The sequence below is a fragment of the Pogoniulus pusillus genome, chromosome 38, assembly GCF_015220805.1.
Source record: "Pogoniulus pusillus isolate bPogPus1 chromosome 38, bPogPus1.pri, whole genome shotgun sequence".
Taxonomy (NCBI): Eukaryota; Metazoa; Chordata; class Aves; order Piciformes; family Lybiidae; genus Pogoniulus; species Pogoniulus pusillus.
In genome coordinates this window covers 7,793,489-7,811,775 of record NC_087301.1, presented here as the reverse complement: position 1 = coordinate 7,811,775, position 18,287 = coordinate 7,793,489, and the positions used below count along the sequence as shown (strand labels likewise).

The 18,287-nt window shown below is 58.2% G+C and overlaps 1 protein-coding gene across 5 annotated transcripts in view; it reads left to right on the top strand.

The window, feature by feature from the left end:
• GRAMD1B (GRAM domain containing 1B) overlaps nt 1-18,287 on the top strand; it is a 196,641-nt gene that overhangs the window by 152,434 nt on the left and 25,920 nt on the right. For all 5 annotated transcript variants that reach the window (XR_010308741.1, XM_064173231.1, XM_064173233.1 and 2 more), the window contains 9 exons: nt 3,811-3,895; nt 6,766-6,869; nt 7,849-7,944; nt 8,825-8,905; nt 10,646-10,761; nt 11,197-11,353; nt 12,137-12,326; nt 13,761-13,904; nt 15,757-15,875. Coding sequence is in view for 4 of the 5 variants with exons in the window: in XM_064173231.1 (XP_064029301.1) it covers nt 3,811-3,895; nt 6,766-6,869; nt 7,849-7,944; nt 8,825-8,905; nt 10,646-10,761; nt 11,197-11,353; nt 12,137-12,326; nt 13,761-13,904; nt 15,757-15,875 (1,092 nt within the window). In the remaining variant the exon portion in view is untranslated. The remainder of the gene's footprint in view (nt 1-3,810; nt 3,896-6,765; nt 6,870-7,848; nt 7,945-8,824; nt 8,906-10,645; nt 10,762-11,196; nt 11,354-12,136; nt 12,327-13,760; nt 13,905-15,756; nt 15,876-18,287) is intronic.

The following is an 18,287-nucleotide window of genomic DNA, read 5'->3' as shown; positions in this document are numbered from 1 at the left end:
ATGGCAGGGGTTGGCACTGCCTGCTCCTTGTGCTCCCTTCCAGCCCTGCCTGGCTCTGTGAGTCTGTGCTGGGAGAGGCTGGGGACCAGGGGCAGAGCGGTGCGAGGAGTTCCAGCGCTCCAAACCATCTCCCTGGGACACGAAGCAGTTTCTGGGGCATTGCCCTGCCTTGTCCAGCGAGACCTAAGGCGCAGAGCCTGGGGGGGGCCCTGCGCTGCTGCGGAGCGCTGCGGTGCAGCCCGCACGGAGGTGCCTGACTGTGCGGCTCCCACCTGGCCGCTTGCTCAGGGCTGTGCTCCGTGGGCTGGGCTCTCCTCACTCCCCTCCTGCCTGCCCCAGCGCTCTCCGTCCAGCAGCTTCCCACGACGGGAAGCATCTGCTGGGAGGCAGGGCCGGGGCCGGGTTACTGCCGGGCATTGGCCGCCAGAGCTGCCCAGCGCCAGGCGCTGCCGTGGGCGAGGCGCTTCGGTGCCTTCCTCCCGAGAGAAGCCTTAGCAAAGCCTGGAGCCGCCTCTGGGAGCAGAGAGAGGGACCGGAGAGGAGAGCCTGAGGCAGGGACCGGAGAGGAGAGCCTGAGGCAGGGACCGGAGGGAGAACTGCTCTGCTGCTTTCAAAGAGGAGACGAAAACCCCAGCAAAGAGCTCTGTGGGTCTCTGAGCGCTTTGCTGGCTCTGCCCAGCCCTGCAAGCCTCAGCCAGAGCTGCTCCGGAGGGGGCTGCTGCTGCTCGGAGCTGTTTGAGTTGCTGAGCTGGGTGCGGATGGCTCTCAGACCTGCCCAGGACCGCTGGGGCCGGGGGCAGGCTGCGGCGCTGCCGGAGGGGATGCTCGCAGCCAGCAGCCGCTGAGCCTGCAGCGGAGCAGCGCAGAGGTTGCCCTTACCCTCCTCAGCCACCTCCTTCCGAGCCCTCTGCAGGGCAAAATCCTCTCTCCCATCTCCAGAGGCTGCTCGGGGGCAGACGACCTGAAAGCGAGTGGGGAAGCAGGGGGAAGGCAGCCGAGCCCTGCCCGGGCGCTGGGGCTCTGTCGGCTTTGAATCCCAACGCGAAGCGGTGAGCGCAGGAGCAGGACCGAGCGGCGGCACCGGGAGCGGGGCCATGGAGTCCCTGCTGGAGTGCGGAGCTCTCTGGGAGCCTGCTCCGGAGCAGCAGCTGCCTGGGCTGCGGTGGCACCCGGAGGGGCTCGCTGGCTTCCCGCAGGGCAGCGCCGGCCGCCGATGGGAGGAGGCTCCAGCTGTGAGTGTCTCTAACGGGAGCTGTCTGTCGCCCGAGGGGAGGCAGTTCTGCTGCTCGGCACAGGCAGGGCAGGCTGCGGGCAGCTCAGAGCCTCCCTTCCTGCAGGGCAGGCTGCGGGCAGCTCAGCGCCTCCCTTCCTGCAGGGCAGGCTGCGGGCAGCTCAGAGCCTCCCTTCCTGCAGGGCAGGCTGCGGGCAGCTCAGAGCCTCCCTTCCTGCAGGGCAGGCTGCGGGCAGCTCAGAGCCTCCCTTCCTGCAGGGCAGGCTGCGGGCAGCTCAGAGCCTCCCTTCCTGCAGGGCAGGCTGCGGGCAGCTCAGAGCCTCCCTTCCTGCAGGGCAGTGGGGGGAGCACTGCTCCACGTGGAGGCTGTGGTGCTGAGCTGGGGTGCTGCCATGCTGTGAGCCCAAAGCTCAGAGCTGGTCTCTCTTCCTCCCTCCTTTTCCATCTCTGCTCGTCCCAGGAGATCTCGGGCTTGGGCTCTTGCCGGAGCCCATCCCTGACCAAGACCTTTTCCAGCTGCTCAGGCTGGGAGTTTGGTGAGTGGAATTCCCTGACCTGCCATCTGCTGCTCAGCAGATTGTGTGCTGGAGCAGGAGACCTTCCTTTGGGCCCAGGGGACGCTGAAGGGCTGAGTTGATGGCAAAATGATCTCTTTCTAGTGAGGAAGAGGAGATGCTTTCAGGGAGCAGGAGGTTGCCTGGGTTTCCTTCTGTGTTTTGGTGGCATCTGACAGCTCTGTGAGGCTAATGCCAGATAAACTCTGTGCTCCTCACACCCCTGTGACCCACCAACACCTTCCCAAACAGCAGCTACCTCCTATGATGGCTCTGGTTGTGGGGACCCTTGCTGGGAGGCTCTGAGCTGTACTCACCTTTCTGCTTTGGGAGCTCTGGAAAAGGTAGGAGAGGGTTGCTGAGATGAACTGAAGCTGGGAAGGGAAAAGATTGTAGCTCAGTTTGCTTCACCTTCCCTGCATCCATGGGAGCAAGGAGATGGTTTGGGAGATAGGAGATGCAGGCTTCTTGAGCTGGCACCTGCCTCTGTTCTGGGCAGCTCTGCCTGCAGGAGATGCTGTGGTGGCTGTGTGGGGCACCTCTCAGCATGGGCATGGTGTGCAGGGGGTGGTCTGACAGGGGCAGAATCATGGTACAGCTCAGAGAGCACCAGAGAGAAGCCAGCTCCAGAGCCCTCTCCAGCCAGCAGCATCTCTTCCTCTGAGGTCTTCCACGAGGCCAAGTGGGTGCAGTTTAAAAGCAAAACAGGGCTGAGGCCCTGCAAGAGCCTCCTCTGAGCCCCACCAGAGTGTTTGCACTGCACCAGCGAGTAGCTGCATGTTCACTGGCTGCCAGGTGGAGTACTGGATGGGGAGAGGAAGGAAGATGACTGCAGTGCTCCTGAGTGAAGCCTTTGGTGGGGAGAGGAATGAGGTGGAGCACTTGATGAGGTGAGGGACCAGGGTGACTGCAGTGCTCCTGAGTGAAGCCTTTGGTGGGGACAGGAGCCAGGATGACTGCAGTGCTCCTGAGTGGAACCTTTGGTGGGGACAGGAGCCAGGATGACTGCAGTGCTCCTGAGTGGAGCCTTTGGTGGGGAGAGGAACCAGGATGACTGCAGTGCTCCTGAGTGGAAGCTTTGGTGGGGAGAGGAGCCAGGATGACTTCAGTGCTCCTGAGTGGAGCCTTTGGTGGGGACAGGAACCAGGATGACTGCAGTGCTCCTGAGTGGAGCCTTTGGTGGGGAGAGGAACCAGGATGACTGCAGTGCTCCTGAGTGGAGCCTTTGGTGGGGAGAGGAGCCAGGATGACTGCAGTGCTCCTGAGTGGAGCCTTTGGTGGGGAGAGGAACCAGGATGACTGCAGTGCTCCTGAGTGGAGCCTTTGGTGGGGACAGGAGCCAGGATGACTGCAGTGCTCCTGAGTGGAGCCTTTGGTGGGGAGAGGAGCCAGGATGACTGCAGTGCTCCTGAGTGGAGCCTTTGGTGGGGACAGGAACCAGGATGACTGCAGTGCTCCTGAGTGGAGCCTTTGGTGGGGAGAGGAACCAGGATGACTGCAGTGCTCCTGAGTGGAGCCTTTGGTGGGGAGAAGGAGGATGAGTGCAGTGCTCCTAAGTGGAGCTCTTGGTGGGGAAAGGAGCAAGTTGGAAGACTTGATGAGGAGAGGAAGGAGGATGACTGCAGTGCTCCTGAGCTCCTGAAGGCAGTGATAGCTGCAGCTGCCCTGAGGTGCCTGTCCTGTGGGGCTGGGTGGCTGCTGCAGTGCAGGCACAGCGTGTGCCATGCCTTGCACAGTCTGGGGTTGCAGGAAAAGAGCTCTCCTGCAGCCACAGCAGTTCTGGTTTGCTCCCTAGGAGACAGGGGCAGAGCCCTTCTGCTCTGTGCTTGCTCTTCCAAGCCAGGTTCTCCTCTTCTTCTCAACGCACTACATCCCAAATCCTCCCATCCGTGTGTCTGCTGCGAGGGGAGCTCACGCTCTGCAAATCCCCCTTCTCCTTCCCAAGGTGTTCCTCTTGCCCCACTCCACTTCCCTACACTCCTGTCCCTGCCCCCTGTCTTTAACAGGCCCTTCTGTTACTTGCAGGTGTTGAGTCCAACCTACAAACAGCGGAATGAGGACTTCAGGAAGCTCTTCAAGCAGCTCCCCGACACCGAGCGCCTCATCGTAGGTAAGGCCACCCCTGGCTGCCTGCTGGGTGTTGCAGAGAGGGTTTCTCTTATCCTCCCTGATTTGGGGGGGAGGTGAGAAATTAATTTGAGGCAGTATAAATTTCTATTAAAAACATTTCTTTATTAACATTAATATTTACAGACTTGCCACTCCCCAGCCACTGTGTAATGAAATATAGCTCTAGGGCAAGGGGATGGAAACAATTAGGATGTGATAGATATAGATATAGATATATATATGGGCAGCTTGGTGGCTGTGGGGAGGCCTGGGGATGTGCTCTGTCTGGACTTCAGCAAGGCCTTTGACACTGTCCCCCACAGCAAGCTGCTGGCTAAGCTGTCAGCCCATGGCTTGGATGGCAACACTCTGTGCTGGGTTAGGAACTGGCTGGAGCCCAGAGAGTGGTGGTGAATGGTGCCACATCCAGCTGGCAGCTGTCACCAGTGGTGTCCCTCAGGGATCAGTGCTGGGCCCCATCCTCTTTAACAGCTTCATAGATGATCTGGATGAGGGCATGGAGTCAGTCATCAGCAAGTGTGCAGATGACACCAAGCTGGGGGCAGATGTGGCTGGGTTGGAGGGCAGAAGGGCTCTGCAGCAGGACCTTGACTGCCTGCACAGATGGGCAGAGTCCAATGGGATGGTGTTCAATAGCTCCAAGTGCAGGGTGCTGCACTTTGGCCACAACAACCCCATGCAGAGATACAGGCTGGGGTGGGAGTGGCTGAGAGCAGCCAAACAGAGAGGGATCTGGGGGTGCTGATTGATACCCACCTGAACATGAGCCAGCAGTGTGCCCAGGTGGCCAAGAGAGCCAGTGGCATCCTGGCCTGCATCAGCAATGGTGTGGCCAGCAGGAGCAGGGAGGTCATTCTGCCCCTGTACTCTGCACTGGTTAGACCTCACCTTGAGTGCTGTGTTCAGTTCTGGGCCCCCCAGTTTAGGAGGGACATTGAGATGCTTGAGCGTGTCCAGAGAAGGGCAACGAGGCTGGGGAGAGGCCTTGAGCACAGCCCTACGAGGAGAGGCTGAGGGAGCTGGGATTGGTTAGCCTGGAGAAGAGGAGGCTCAGGGCAGACCTCATTGCTGTCTGCAACTACCTGAGGGGAGGTTGTGGCCAGGAGGAGGTTGCTCTCTTCTCTCAGGTGGCCAGCACCAGAAGGAGAGGACACAGCCTCAGGCTGTGCCAGGGGAGATTTAGGCTGGAGGTGAGGAGAAAGTTCTTCCCTGAGAGAGTCATTGGACACTGGAATGGGCTGCCCGGGGAGGTGGTGGAGTCGCCGTCCCTGGAGCTGTTCAAGGCAGGACTGGACGTGGCACTTGGTGCCATGGTCTGGCCTTGAGCTCTGTGCTAAAGGGTTGGACCTGATGATCTGTGAGGTCTCTTCCAGCCCTGATGATACTGTGACACTGTGTGATCTATGGATCTGGCTAAGAACTGTTAGATTATCAACTATAGATAGAGCCCCAGCAGTGTGTTGGTGTTTGAACCCTTCCCTCCTTTGGGCAGGGCTGCAGTGCCTCAGCATGCACAGCACTCAGCTTCCCTCTTGCCTAACCTCCCTGCTCACACATGATTGCCCTTCCCACGTCTGCTGAGGCTGATGAGTGGCCGCCCAGTGCCCTGCATCTGCTCTTTTGTCTTATGTAAGTGATGAGCTCATCCCCTGCTGTTGGAACAGGCACATCCTGGGAGAGGAGTAGAGATGGTGGAGGGAGAGGAATAGAGATGGTTGAGGGGAGGAGTAGAGATGGTCTAGGAGAGGAGTAGAGATGGTTGAGGGAGAAGAGTAGAGATGCTTGAGGAGTAGAGATGGTTGAGGGGAGGAGTAGAGATGGTTGAGGGAGAAGAGTAGAGATGGTCTAGGAGAGGAGTAGAGATGGTCTAGGAGAGGAGTAGAGATGGTCTAGGAGAGGAGTAGAGGTGGTTGAGGGAGAGGAGTAGAGATGGTTGAGGGGAGGAGTAGAGATGGTTGAGGGGAGGAGTAGAGATGGTGGAGGGAGAGGAGTAGAGGTGGTTGAGGGAGAGGAGTAGAGATGGTTAAAGAGAGGAGTAGAGATGGTCTGGGAGAGGAGTAGAGATGGTTGAGGGAAGGAGTAGAGATGGTGGAGGGAGAAGAGTAGAGATGGTTGAGGGAGAGGAGTAGAGATGGTCGAGGGGAGGAGTAGAGATGGTCTAGGGGAGGAGTAGAGATGGTTAAAGAGAGGAGTAGAGATGGTTAAAGAGAGGAGTAGAGATGGTCTGGGAGAGGAGTAGAGATGGTTGAGGGGAGGAGTAGAGATGATCTAGGAGAGTAGAGATGGTGGAGGGAGAGGAGTAGAGATGGTTGAGGAGAGGAGTAGAGATGGTCTAGGAGAGGAGTAGAGATGGTTGAGGGAGAAGAGTAGAGATGCTTGAGGTGTAGAGATGGTTGAGGGGAGGAGTAGAGATGGTCTAGGAGAGTAGAGGTGGTTGAGGAAGAGAAGTAGAGATGGTTAAAGAGAGGAGTAGAGATGGTTAAAGAGAGGAGTAGAGATGGTCTAGGAGAGGAGTAGAGGTGGTGGAGGGAGAGGACTGAATGATGGCACCAAGAAGGTGAAAAAGGAAAAGACAGGCTGAAATCTTCAGCCAGCATCCAGGCTGCTGCAGAGTGAGCAGCTGATAAGGCCAGCTCAGTCCGGAGGAGATTGCCTGTGCCATGCCCTGGGGAGCAATCAGAGCCCAGTGGACAGAGCAGCAGCTGTGACTCAGTTCCTTCTGGCTCTGCCTTTGGCCTTCCTGCAGGGTCCTGTTGAGTAACTGCTGCTGCTTACACTCCCCTCCCATGCTGCCTTCTCCTCTGGTTTTGGTGCTCTTCTGAAGTGATCATCTCTTGTCCTCCCCCACAGATTACTCCTGTGCCCTACAGAGAGATATCCTCCTGCAGGGCCGCCTCTACCTCTCTGAAAACTGGATCTGCTTCTACAGCAACATCTTCCGCTGGGAGACGCTGGTAAGGCTGCCCCTGTGCTTCAGAGACTGGCCTTGGGAGGGAGCTCAGACCTCAGCCAGCTCCAGCCCCTCCTGACATGGGTAGGGACACCTCTCACCAGCACAGGTTGCTCCAGGCTTCATCCAGCCTGGCCTTGAACACCTCCAGGGAGGTTGTGGAGCACAGAAGCCCCCAATGTGATCTTCGATCACATTGGGGGCTTCTGTGCTCCACAACCTCCCTGGAGGTGTTCAGGGATTCTTTGCTCTACAACCTCCCTGGAGGTGTTCAGTGCTTCTGTGCTCCACAGCCTCCCTGGAGGTGTTCAGTGCTTCTGTGCTCCACAGCCTCCCTGGGCAACCTGTGCCAGTCTCTTCCCCACCCTCGCTCTCAACAAGCTCTTCTTCATCTCCACTCTCCCTCTCCCCTCTCTCAGCTCAAAGCCATTCTCCCTCCTCCTGCCATTCCCAGCCCTTGTCCAGTGTCTCTCCCCAGCTCTCCTTCAGGCACTGGAAGGCTGCTCTAAGGTCACCCTGGAGCCTTCTCCTTCTCTTCCCTTGTCCTGTCATTCCCAGCCCTTGTCCAAAGTCCTTCCCCAGCTCTCCTGCAGCCCCTTCAGGCACTGGAAGGCTGCTCTGAGGTCACTCTGGAGCCTTCTTTTCCCCAGACTGAACAGCCTCAACTCTCCCAGCCTGTCCCCAGCCCTCTGATCATCTTCCTGGCCTCCTCTAGACCCCCTCCAGCAATTTGATGTCCTCCTTATGCATGCCCAAAGCCTCCTCCAGCCTGGTCTTAAACACTTCCAGGGGTGAGGCATCCCCAACTTCTTTGGACCACCCTTTGCATTGTCTCCCCATCTTCACAGCAGAGAGCCTCCCCACATCAGCACCTTTGCTGGTGCTGCTGTAACAGCCCCCTCTCCCTTGTCTTCCTCATCAAGTGTCTCTCTTGACCTGTGTTCTCCTTCTGCCTTCCCCTTCCCACATGGCTGTGCCTGCAGCTGACCGTTCGCTTGAAGGACATCTGCTCCATGACCAAGGAGAAGACAGCCAGGCTCATTCCCAATGCCATCCAAGTTTGCACTGACACTGAAAAGGTACCTCCCTGAAGCCTCCCTGCTCTGGGGCCAACCCAGGCTGGCTCCCCTGGGCCAGGGCAGTGCCTCTTGTGAGCTTTCTCCAAGCAGACTCCTTGTGCTGCCTGCAGGTGGGGAGGGAAAAAGGGATGGGTGCAGCCTTTGGGACACAGGTAGCTCATGTGGGGGCAGGTGGAGATCCAGGTGATGCAGCAGCCTGTGCTCAGACTCAATCCCTTGGGTGAGAGGGGGCAGGTAGAGATCCAGGTGATGCAGCAGCCTGTGCTCAGACTCAATCCCCTGGGTGAGAGGCACTCAGCCTCCCAGTGAGGCACAGGTAGCTCATATGTGAGCTGTGGGGGCAGGTGGAGATCCAGGTGATGCAGCAGCACATCTGTAACATCTGTCCCTGTGCTCAGACTCAATCCCTTGGGTGAGAGGGGGCAGATGGAGATCCAGGTGATGCAGCAGCCTGTGCTCAGACTCAATCCCCTGGGTGAGAGGCACTCAGCCTCCCAGTGAGGCACAGGTAGCTCATATGTGGGCTGTGGGGGCAGGTGGAGATCCAGGTGATGCAGCAGCACATCTGTAACATCTGTCCCTGTGCTCAGACTCAATCCCTTGGGTGAGAGGGGGCAGGTGGAAATCCAGGTGATGCAGCAGCACATCTGTAACATCTGTTCTTGTGCTCAGACCCAATCCCTTGGGTGAGAGGCACTCAGCCTCCCAGTGAGGTCTCCCTGAGCCTCAGCCTGTGCTGGAGAGCTGAGCAGCTGCCCTGTGTGGCTTGCTCAGTCCTGTGAGCATGAGCTGGGCAGTGACCCCAGCAGGCTTCTGTGGTCTCCTTCCCTCCTTTGGTGCTTATTCTGAAGTGGTTTTCTCTCCATCTCTCCCCCTTCAGCACTTTTTTACTTCCTTTGGGGCTCGAGACAGGACCTACATGATGATGTTCAGACTCTGGCAGAATGCTCTCCTGGACAAGGTACAGAGCTCAGCACCTCACTGCTGGGGTGGGGTAAAAGCAGGGGGAGAGACACCTGCAGAGGCATAATGCCTGTGTTTGGGCAGAGCAGGTACAGGGCTGCAGCTACACTTCTCTTCTGTCAGTGTTCAGATACCACTGGGCAGATGCCAGGTTGGAATCATAGAGAGGTTTGGGTTGGAAGGGACCTTGAGGACCAGGTAGGTCCAAACCCCCTGCCATGAGCAGGGACACATAGCAGCCAGGCAGAGAGGGCCCTGGGGGTGCTGGCAGAGAGGAGCTGCAGAGGAGGCAGCAGTGTGCCCAGGTGGGCAGCAGAGCCAGTGGCATCCTGGGCTGGCTCAGGAGCAGTGTGGGCAGCAGGACAAGGGAGGTTCTTGTGCCCCTGTGCTCAGCACTGCTCAGGCCACCCCTACAGTGCTGTGTCCAGTTCTGGGCTCCTCCATTGCAGAGAGCTGTTGAGGTGCTGGAAGGTGTTGAGAGAAGGACAGCAAGGCTGGGGAGGGGCCTGGAGCAGAGCCCTGTGAGGAGAGGCTGAGGGAGCTGGGGGGGTGCAGCCTGCAGCAGAGGAGGCTGAGGGCAGAGCTGATTGCTGCCTGCAGCTGCCTGCAGGGAGGCTGTAGCCAGGTGGGGTTGGGCTCTGCTGCCAGGCAGCCAGGGACAGAAGAAGGGGACACAGCCTCAAGCTGTGCCAGGGCAGGTCTAGGCTGGATGTTGTTAGGAAGTTGTTGTCAGAGAGAGTGATTGGCACTGGAATGGGCTGCCCAGGGAGGTGGTGGAGTGGCCGTGGCTGGAGGTGTTGCAGCCAAGCCTGGCTGGGGCACTGAGTGCCATGGTCTGGTTGGTTGGGCAGGGCTGGGGGCTAGGTTGGGCTGCAGGAGCTTGGAGCTCTCTGCCAACCTGCCCAGAATACCCAGAGTCAGGGTGGTGTTTGGCATGCACTGGGCAGCTTCCCTTGCACCCCTCTGCTGCCATGGAGTCAGCCTTTGGGAGCTCCTGACACAATCCACTGCCCTTACTTTTGAGGTCAAGACAAATGGGAGCTGAGATGTGAGTGATAAAGACAGAAAAGCACTTCCAGAGCTCTTCTTCCAAATGTGGGATCCATGCCTGGCAGGAGAGGAGCAGAGAGAGCCTAGTCCAGGTTTCCTGATGAGATATGTGGGTTAGAGTGCAGGTGAGAAAGGAGGGGAAGCAGTTAGGCAGCTCTAAGGTCCCTTCCAACCTCAGCCATTCTGCCATCTTTGGAGACCTCACCTCCAATCCTGCCTCCAGTTCTGCTGTCCCCAGCAGAAGAGGGACACAGAACTGTTGGAGTGAGTGCAGAGGAGGCCACAAAGATGCTCTAAGGGCTGGAGCACTGAGGACAGGCTGGGAGAGAGGACTCCAGGAGAACCTTAGAGCTGCCTTCCAGTAGCTGAAGGGATCCCACTTAGTGGTTGAAGGGACAGGGCTGGGGGATAGGTTGGGCTGGATGAGCTTGGAGCTCCCTTCCCACCTGCTTGATTCTGTGATGCCTGCAGCCCTAGCCCTGAGGCAGCCTGGGGCTGGGCCAGGCTGCAGGAGCACACTGCCCCCCTTGGAACAGAGCTCAGGTGAGCCCATCAGAAGGCTCTCACCTCCCAGCAGGGCTTGTGTCTCTCACTTCTCTTTCCAGGCCTCCTGACAGTGGTGGTTCCAAAAGCTGGAGCTGTTTGTGTTCTCATTTCTGCTGTCTGCTCTCTCTGCTCCCTCCTTTAGCCTCTGTGTCCAAAGGAGCTCTGGCACTTTGTCCACCAGTGTTATGGCAATGAGCTGGGGCTGACCAGTGATGATGAAGACTATGTGCCTCCTGATGATGACTTCAACACCATGGGGTGAGTGAGGAGGGCTAAAAAGCTGCCCTGTGATGAAGAACAGATGGCCTCAGGAGAGTAAGGCTCCTGGTCTCTTGCATGCCTCAAGCTGCTCTGTCTCCCTGGTGAGAGATTCAAGCTTCTGGCCAAGTGTTTGCCCTCAAATGTGCAGTGCTTAAAGAGCTGCAAGGGTTCCAGTGCCTGCTGGGATGTCAGTGGGGACCATAAACTCCTGCCTCTGCTGGCTGGAAATGCCAAAGCATCCCAGTGGAGTGGCAAAGCCATGGTCAGCAAGAGCTGACCTCTGTGTTAGGAGCACTTGGAATGGTTTGGGCTTGGATCTTCCCTGCACAGTGGGAGCTTCCCAGAAGTGGTTTTGCCTTGCTCTGTGTGTCCAGCTGGAGCTGGCCTGAGAGGTGTAACCATACAGACCTGTCTCCTCCTCTGGCCTCTCAGCTACTGTGAGGAAATCCCTGTGGAAGAGAATGAGGTCAACGACAGCTCCTCAAAAAGCAGCATGGAGGCCAAGCCAGAAGCCAGCCCTCAGCTGCCAAAGAAATCTGTCACTGCCAGCACCCTGACGTCCACTGGGAGCAGTGAAGCTCCAGCCTCGGTGAGTGCCTGCTTTGTGGCAGCTTGAGAGTGGAGATGAGAGAGAAATCGTTGTCAGTCAGGGTGGGGAGAGGCTGGCACAGGTTGCTCAGGGAGGTTGTGGAGCACAGGCAATGAGAGTGGTGAGAGACTGGCACAGGTTGAGGGTGCTGAGACACTGACACAGGTTGCCCAGGGAGGCTGTGGAGCACAGAAGCACAGAATGGGATCAAAGATCCCATTCTGTGCTTCTGTGCTCCACAACCTCCCTGGAGGTGTTCAGTGCTTCTCTGCTCCACAACCTCCCTGGGCAACCTGTGCCAGCCTCTCCCCACCCTCGCTCTCAACAATCTCTTCCTCATCTCCACTCTCCCTCTCCCAGCTCAAAGCCATTCTCCCTCATCCTGTCACTCCCAGCCCTTGTCCAAAGTCCCTTCCCAGTTATCTTCTAGACTTTCAAGGAGGAGACAGCCACAACCTCTGGTTGGTGACCTTGCTTCTCTCTCTGACCCTCAGGGCATATTGAGGGCAAATGCTCCCAAGGTGTGAAAATTATCCCACCCCTTGCATCCTGTTCAGATATGGGCCCCAGGTTCTGATCTTGTCACAGAACCAGGCAGGTTGGCAGAGAGCTCCAAGCTCCTGCAGCCCAACCTAGCCCCCAGCCCTGCCCAACCAACCAGACCATGGCACTAAGTGCCCCAGCCAGGCCTGGCTGCAACACCTCCAGCCACAGCCACTCCACCACCTCCCTGGGCAGCCCATTCCAGTGCCAGTCACTCTCTCTGCTCTCTTCTTGCTGCAGTTTGATGGAGTGCTGCCAGAAGAGGAGGAGGCAGTGGCAGAGAGCCCTGTGGAAAAAGACCTTGGCATTGCCAACATCATGGGAGAGAAGATTGAGATCATTGGCCCTGTCAGCTCCCCCTCCCTGGACTTCAATGACAACGAAGACATCCCCACAGAGCTCAGTGACTCCTCAGAGACCCACGATGAAGGTATGTGGGGGAGGGTTGGGTGTTAGCAAGAAGTTCTTCACCAGGAGGGTGCTGAGCCACTGGCACAGGTTGCCCAGGGGAGTGGTGGAAGCTTCATCCCTGGAAGTTTTTAAAGCCAGGCTGGATGTGGCTCTGAACAGCCTGATCTAGTGGGAGGTGTCCCTGGCCATGGCAAGGGGGTTGGAACTGGATGCTCCTTGAGGTCCCTTCCAGCCCTGCCAATTCCATGACTCTATGGTTCTGTGAAGGGTTGTTCCATCAGAGTTGTTTTCAGGCTTCTCCCATCCTTTCCAGTGAGGGATTGGAGTGGCAAATCCTGGGTTCATTTTCTGGGCTCTCAGAGTTCAGAACATGCAAAGAGTTCCCATCTTGGGCTGCAGACTGGGTGGTGGTGGAGATGTGTGGATGGGTGGTGGGGATGTGGGGATGGGTGGTAGAGATGTGGGGATGGGTGGTGGAGATGTGTGGATGGGTGGTAGAGATGTGGGGATGGGTGGTGGAGATGTGTGGATGGGTGGTGGGGATGTGGGGATGGGTGGTGGGGATGTGTGAATGGGTGGTGGGGATGTGTGAATGGGTGGTGGGGATGTGTGGATGGGTGGTGGAGATGTGGGGATGGGTGGTGGAGATGTGTGGATGGGTGGTGGGGATGTGTGGATGGGTGGTGGAGATGTGGGGATGGGTGGTGGAGATGTGTGGATGGGTGGTGGGGATGTGTGGATGGGTGGTGGAGATGTGGGGATGGGTGGTGGGGATGTGTGGATGGGTGGTGGAGATGTGGGGATGGGTGGTGGAGATGTGTGGATGGGTGGTGGGGATGTGTGGATGGGTGGTGGAGATGTGTGGATGGGTGGTGGAGATGTGGGGATGGGTGGTGGGGATGTGGGGATGGGTGGTGGAGATGTGTGGATGGGTGGTGGAGATGTGTGGATGGGTGGTGGAGATGTGTGGATGGGTGGTGGAGATGTGGGGATGGGGGAGGATGCTCTCCTCAGACCCCACCTGCAGTCCTGGGTGCAGGTCTGCAGCCCCCAGCACAAGCAGGACATGGAAGGGTTGGAGCCAGCCCAGAGGAGGCCACCAAGATGCTGAGAGGGCTGCAGCAGCTCTGCTCTGAGCACAGGCTGAGAGAGTTGGGGCTGTGCAGGCTGCAGAGGAGAAGGCTTGGAGGAGAGCTTGGAGTGGCCTTGCAGGAGCTGCAGGGGGCTGCAGGAGGGCTGGGGAGGGACTACTGAGAAGGTCTGGGAATGAGAGGAGGAGGAGGAATGGGTTTGGAGTGGCAGAGGGGAGATGGAAACTGGCTGTGAGGAAGAAGTTGTGTGCAGTGAGGGTGGTGAGAGACTGGCACAGGTTACCCAGGGAGGCTGTGGAGCAGGGAGGTGGTGGTGCCCTGAGGGCACAGGGTGAGGCTGGGGCCGGTGTCTGTGCCCGCAGGGGAGGTGCAGGCCTTCTACGAGGACCTGAACGGGCGCCAGTATGTCAATGAGGTGTTCAACTTCAGCGTGGACAAGCTCCATGACCTGCTCTTCACCGACTCCCACTTCCAGAGGGACTTCATGGAGCAGCGACGCTTCTCTGGTGAGCACCCCCAGCAGCCCCTGCCGGGCACCCAGGGCTTGGGCACAGGGCTGGGGCTTGGCACAGGACTGCTGGTGCTCTGAGCAGCTCCTGGGACAGCTGCAGGGGCTGGGTGATGCTCTGAGCAGCTCTCAGGACAGCTGCAGGGCTGGGTGATGCTCTGAGCAGCTTTCAGGACAGCTGTAGGGGCTGGGTGATGTTCTGAGCAGCTCTCAGGACAGCTGCAGGGGCTGAGTGATGCTCTGAGCAGCTCTCAGGACAGCTGTAAGGGCTGGGTGATGTTCTGAGCAGCTCTCAGGACAGCTGCAGGGGCTGAGTGATGCTCTGAGCAGCTCTCAGGACAGCTGTAAGGGCTGGGTGATGCTCTGAGCAGCTCTCAGGACAGCTGTAAGGGCTGGGTGATGCTCTGAGCAGCTCTCAGGACAGCTGTAAGGGCTGGGTGATGCTCTGAGCAGCTCCTGGGACAGCTGCAGGGGCTGGGTGATGCTCTGAGCAGCTCTCAGGACAGCTGTAAGGGCTGGGTGATGCTCTGAGCAGCTCTCAGGACAGCTGTAAGGGCTGGGTGATGCTCTGAGCAGCTCCTGGGACAGCTGCAGGGGCTGGGTGATGCTCTGAGCAGCTCTCAGGACAGCTGCAGGGCTGGGTGATGTCCTGAGCAGCTCTCAGGACAGCTGTAGGGGCTGGGTGATGTCCTGAGCAGCTCTCAGGACAGCTGCAGGGGCTGGGTGATGCTCTGAGAAGCTCCTGGGACAGCTGTAAGGGGCTGGGTGATGCTCTGAGAAGCTCTCAGGACAGCTGCAGGGGCTGGGTGATGCTCTGAGCAGCTCTCAGGACAGCTGTAAGGGCTGGGTGATGCTCTGAGCAGCTCCTGGGACAGCTGTAGGGGCTGGGTGATGCCCTGAGCAGCTCTCAGGACAGCTGTAAGGGCTGGGTGATGCTCTGAGCAGCTCTCAGGACAGCTGTAAGGGCTGGGTGATGCTCTGAGCAGCTCTCAGGACAGCTGTAAGGGCTGGGTGATGATCTGAGCAGCTCTCAGGACAGCTGCAGGGGCTGGGTGATGCTCTGAGCAGCTCTCAGGACAGCTGTAAGGGCTGGGTGATGCTCTGAGCAGCTCTCAGGACAGCTGTAAGGGCTGGGTGATGCTCTGAGCAGCTCTCAGGACAGCTGTAAGGGCTGGGTGATGCTCTGAGCAGCTCTCAGGACAGCTGTAAGGGCTGGGTGATGCTCTGAGCAGCTCTCAGGACAGCTGTAAGGGCTGGGTGATGCTCTGAGCAGCTCTCAGGACAGCTGCAGGGGCTGAGTGATGTCCTGAGCAGCTCTCAAACCCTGGGCTCAGTTTTGGGCCCTTCACTCCAAGGAGGACATTGAGGAGCTGGAGCAGGTGCAGAGAAGGGCAACAAAGGTGGGGAAGGGTCTGGAGAAGAGGGCTGGGGAGGGGCAGCTGAGGGAGCTGGGGGTGTGCAGCCTGGAGCAGAGGAGGCTGAGAGGAGACCTCATTGCTCTCTGCAGCTCCCTGCAAGGAGGTTTCAGTCAGGTGGGGTTGGGCTCTGCTCCCTAGGATGAGGTGATAGAAGAGGAGAAAATGGCCTGAAACTGTGCCAGGGGAGGTTAGGTTGGAGATGAAAAACAATTTCTTTGCTGCCAGAGTGGTCAGGGACTGGCACAGGCTGCCCTGGGAGGTGATGGAGCCCCACACCTGGAGGTGTTCCAGAACCCTGTGGCCATGGCACTTGGGGCCATGGTTTAGAGGCCATGGTGGGGTTGGGTTGATGTTGGACTGGATGACCTCAGAGGTCTCTTCCACTTCTCTGAGTCTCTGACTCTAATTCCTTGACTTGTTTTCTCCTCTCAGATATTATCTTTCACCCCTGGAAGAAGGAAGACAATGGCAATCAGACCAGAGTCATCTTGTACACCATCACCCTCACCAACCCCCTGGCCCCCAAAACTGCCACTGTCACTGAGACACAGGTGAGTGAGAGGGGAGCAGCTGTGGGATGCTTTGCAGGGGCAGCTCTGAAGTTCTTTCCTTGCCTTGGGCATGCTGCATGGAACCAGAGAATGGGTTAGGTTGGAAGGGAGCTCAAAGCTCAGCCAGTTCCATGGGCAGGGACACCTCCCACTAGAACAGGTCACTCAAGGTCTCATCCAGCCTGGTCCTGAACACCTCCAGGGAGGTTGTGGAGCACAGAAGCACCCAATGTGATCAAAGATCACATTGGGTGCTTCTGTGCTCCACAACCTCCCTGGGAAACCTGTGCCAGTGTCTCACCACCCTCAACCTATGCCAGTCTCTCACCACCCTCACTCCTTCCTCACAGCCACTTTCAATTTCCCCTCTGCCACTTCAAACCCATTCCTCCTCCTCCTCTCATTCCCAGACCTTCTCAATAGTCCCTCCCCAGCCCTCCTGCAGCCCCCTGCAGCTCCTGCAAGGCCACTCCAAGCTCTCCTCCAAGCCTTCTCCTCTGCAGGCTGCACAGCCCCAACTCTCTCAGCCTGTGCTCAGAGCAGAGCTGCTGCAGCCCTCTCAGCATCTTGGTGGCCTCCTCTGGGCTGGCTCAAACACTTCCATGTCCTGCTTGTGCTGGGGGCTGCAGAACTGCCCCCAGGACTGCAGGTGGGGTCTGAGGAGAGCAGAGCCAAGGGGCAGAATCCCCTCCCTTGCCCTGTGCCCACACTGCTCTTGCTGCATGTTGTCCTCCTCCCTCTCCATGCCTCTTCACACCTTTTTCTGGTGTTAACTGCTGCTCAGTCTGGCTGCAGATAGGAGTCACTGAGGGCACAGGGGCTGGGTTGGGCTGCAAGGAGGGCAGTGAAAGGGAGAAGGACCTGTGGGTCCTGGTGGGTGGGAGGTTGAGCATGACCCAGCAAGGTGCTCTGGTGTCCAAGAAGGCCAACACCATTCTGGGGTGAACCAGAAGGGCTGTGGTTAGTAAGTCCAGAGAGGTTCTCCTGCCCCTCTGCTCTGCCCTGCTGAGGCCACATCTGGAGTCCTGTGTCCAGTTCTGGACCCCTCAGGTCAAGAAAGACCTCAGGGAGGTGCTTGTGCTGGTGGGAGGTGTCCCCTGCCCATGGCAGGGGGTTGGAGCTGGCTGAGCTTTGAGGTCCCTTCCTAGTCAGACTCTGCTATGATTCTCTGCCCACTAAAGCCTGGAGACACTTTAAGAAAGGCCAGCAGGGTGTTTGGAGCTGGATCATCTTTAAGGTCCCTTCCAACCCAACCCTTTCTATGGTTCTGTGACTTTGCTGTGCCCTCACTGCACAGGCCAGTGACAAATGTCTGTGCTGTGGATCTGCAGGCAGCTGTGTCTGTCCTCTTGGTGAGGTTTGCTCTGGGACAAAGCAAGCAGCAGGTCAGAGGGCTTCAAAGAAGTGACTGATAGGCTTTGAAAGTGTTCAGAGCCACAGAATAATCGATGCTAGAAAGGACCTTGCTGAGGGACCTCTGCTTTTGGAGCAGGCTGCTCCCTGCCAAGGCAGTCTTTAGGGCTCCAGAGCTCATGTCCCACCTAAATCTGCCCTGCTCCACTTCCAAACCACTGCCCCTTATCCTCTCATTCCAGGCCCTTCTGAAGAGCCCTTCCCCAACCTTCCTGTAGCCCCTTTCAGATACTGAAATGCAGCTCTAAGGTCTGCCTGGAGCCACATCCACAACCTGCCCGGGCAGCCTGTGCCAGGTTAATGGGAGGTGATGCTTGCGAGGGGCACGGAGCAGGGACACAAACCCTATGAGGAGAGGCTGAGGGAGCTGGGGGTGTGCAGCCTGGAGAAGAGGAGGCTCAGGGGTGACCTTATTGCTGTCTACAACTACCTGAGGGGAGGCTGTAGCCAGGTGTGGGGTGGCCTCTTCTCCCAGGCAACCAGCAACAGAACAAGGGGACACAGTCTCAAGTTGTGCTGGGGTAGGTCTAGGCTGGATGTTAGGAGGAAGTTCCTGGCAGAGAGAGTGATTGGCATTGGAATGGGCTGCCCAGGGAGGTGGTGGAGGCACCGTCCCTGGAGGTCTTCAAGCAAAGCCTGGCTGAGGCACTTAGTGCCATGGTCTGGTTGACTGGATAGGGCTGGGTGCTAGGTTGGACTGGATGAGCTTGGAGCTCTCTTCCAACCTGCCTGATTCTATGGTTCTATGATTCCTCCTGTGGCAGCATCCCACAGCTGTGTCCCTGATACACAACGAGAGCTGCTGGACCTCAGCACCCCTTGGGAAAGCTCTGGGTGACATCAGTTGGTTCCCTGCCTTGTGCCAGGGGGGAGCTGCTCCTGGGGGGCCAGCAGAGGTGGGGCTGGGGCGCGGGTGCGGGGCTGTGGCGGAGCTGGCAGCGTGGAGCGCCAGGGAAGGTGCCAGCCTGCCCCAGCTGTCTTCTGAGCACACTAATGGGT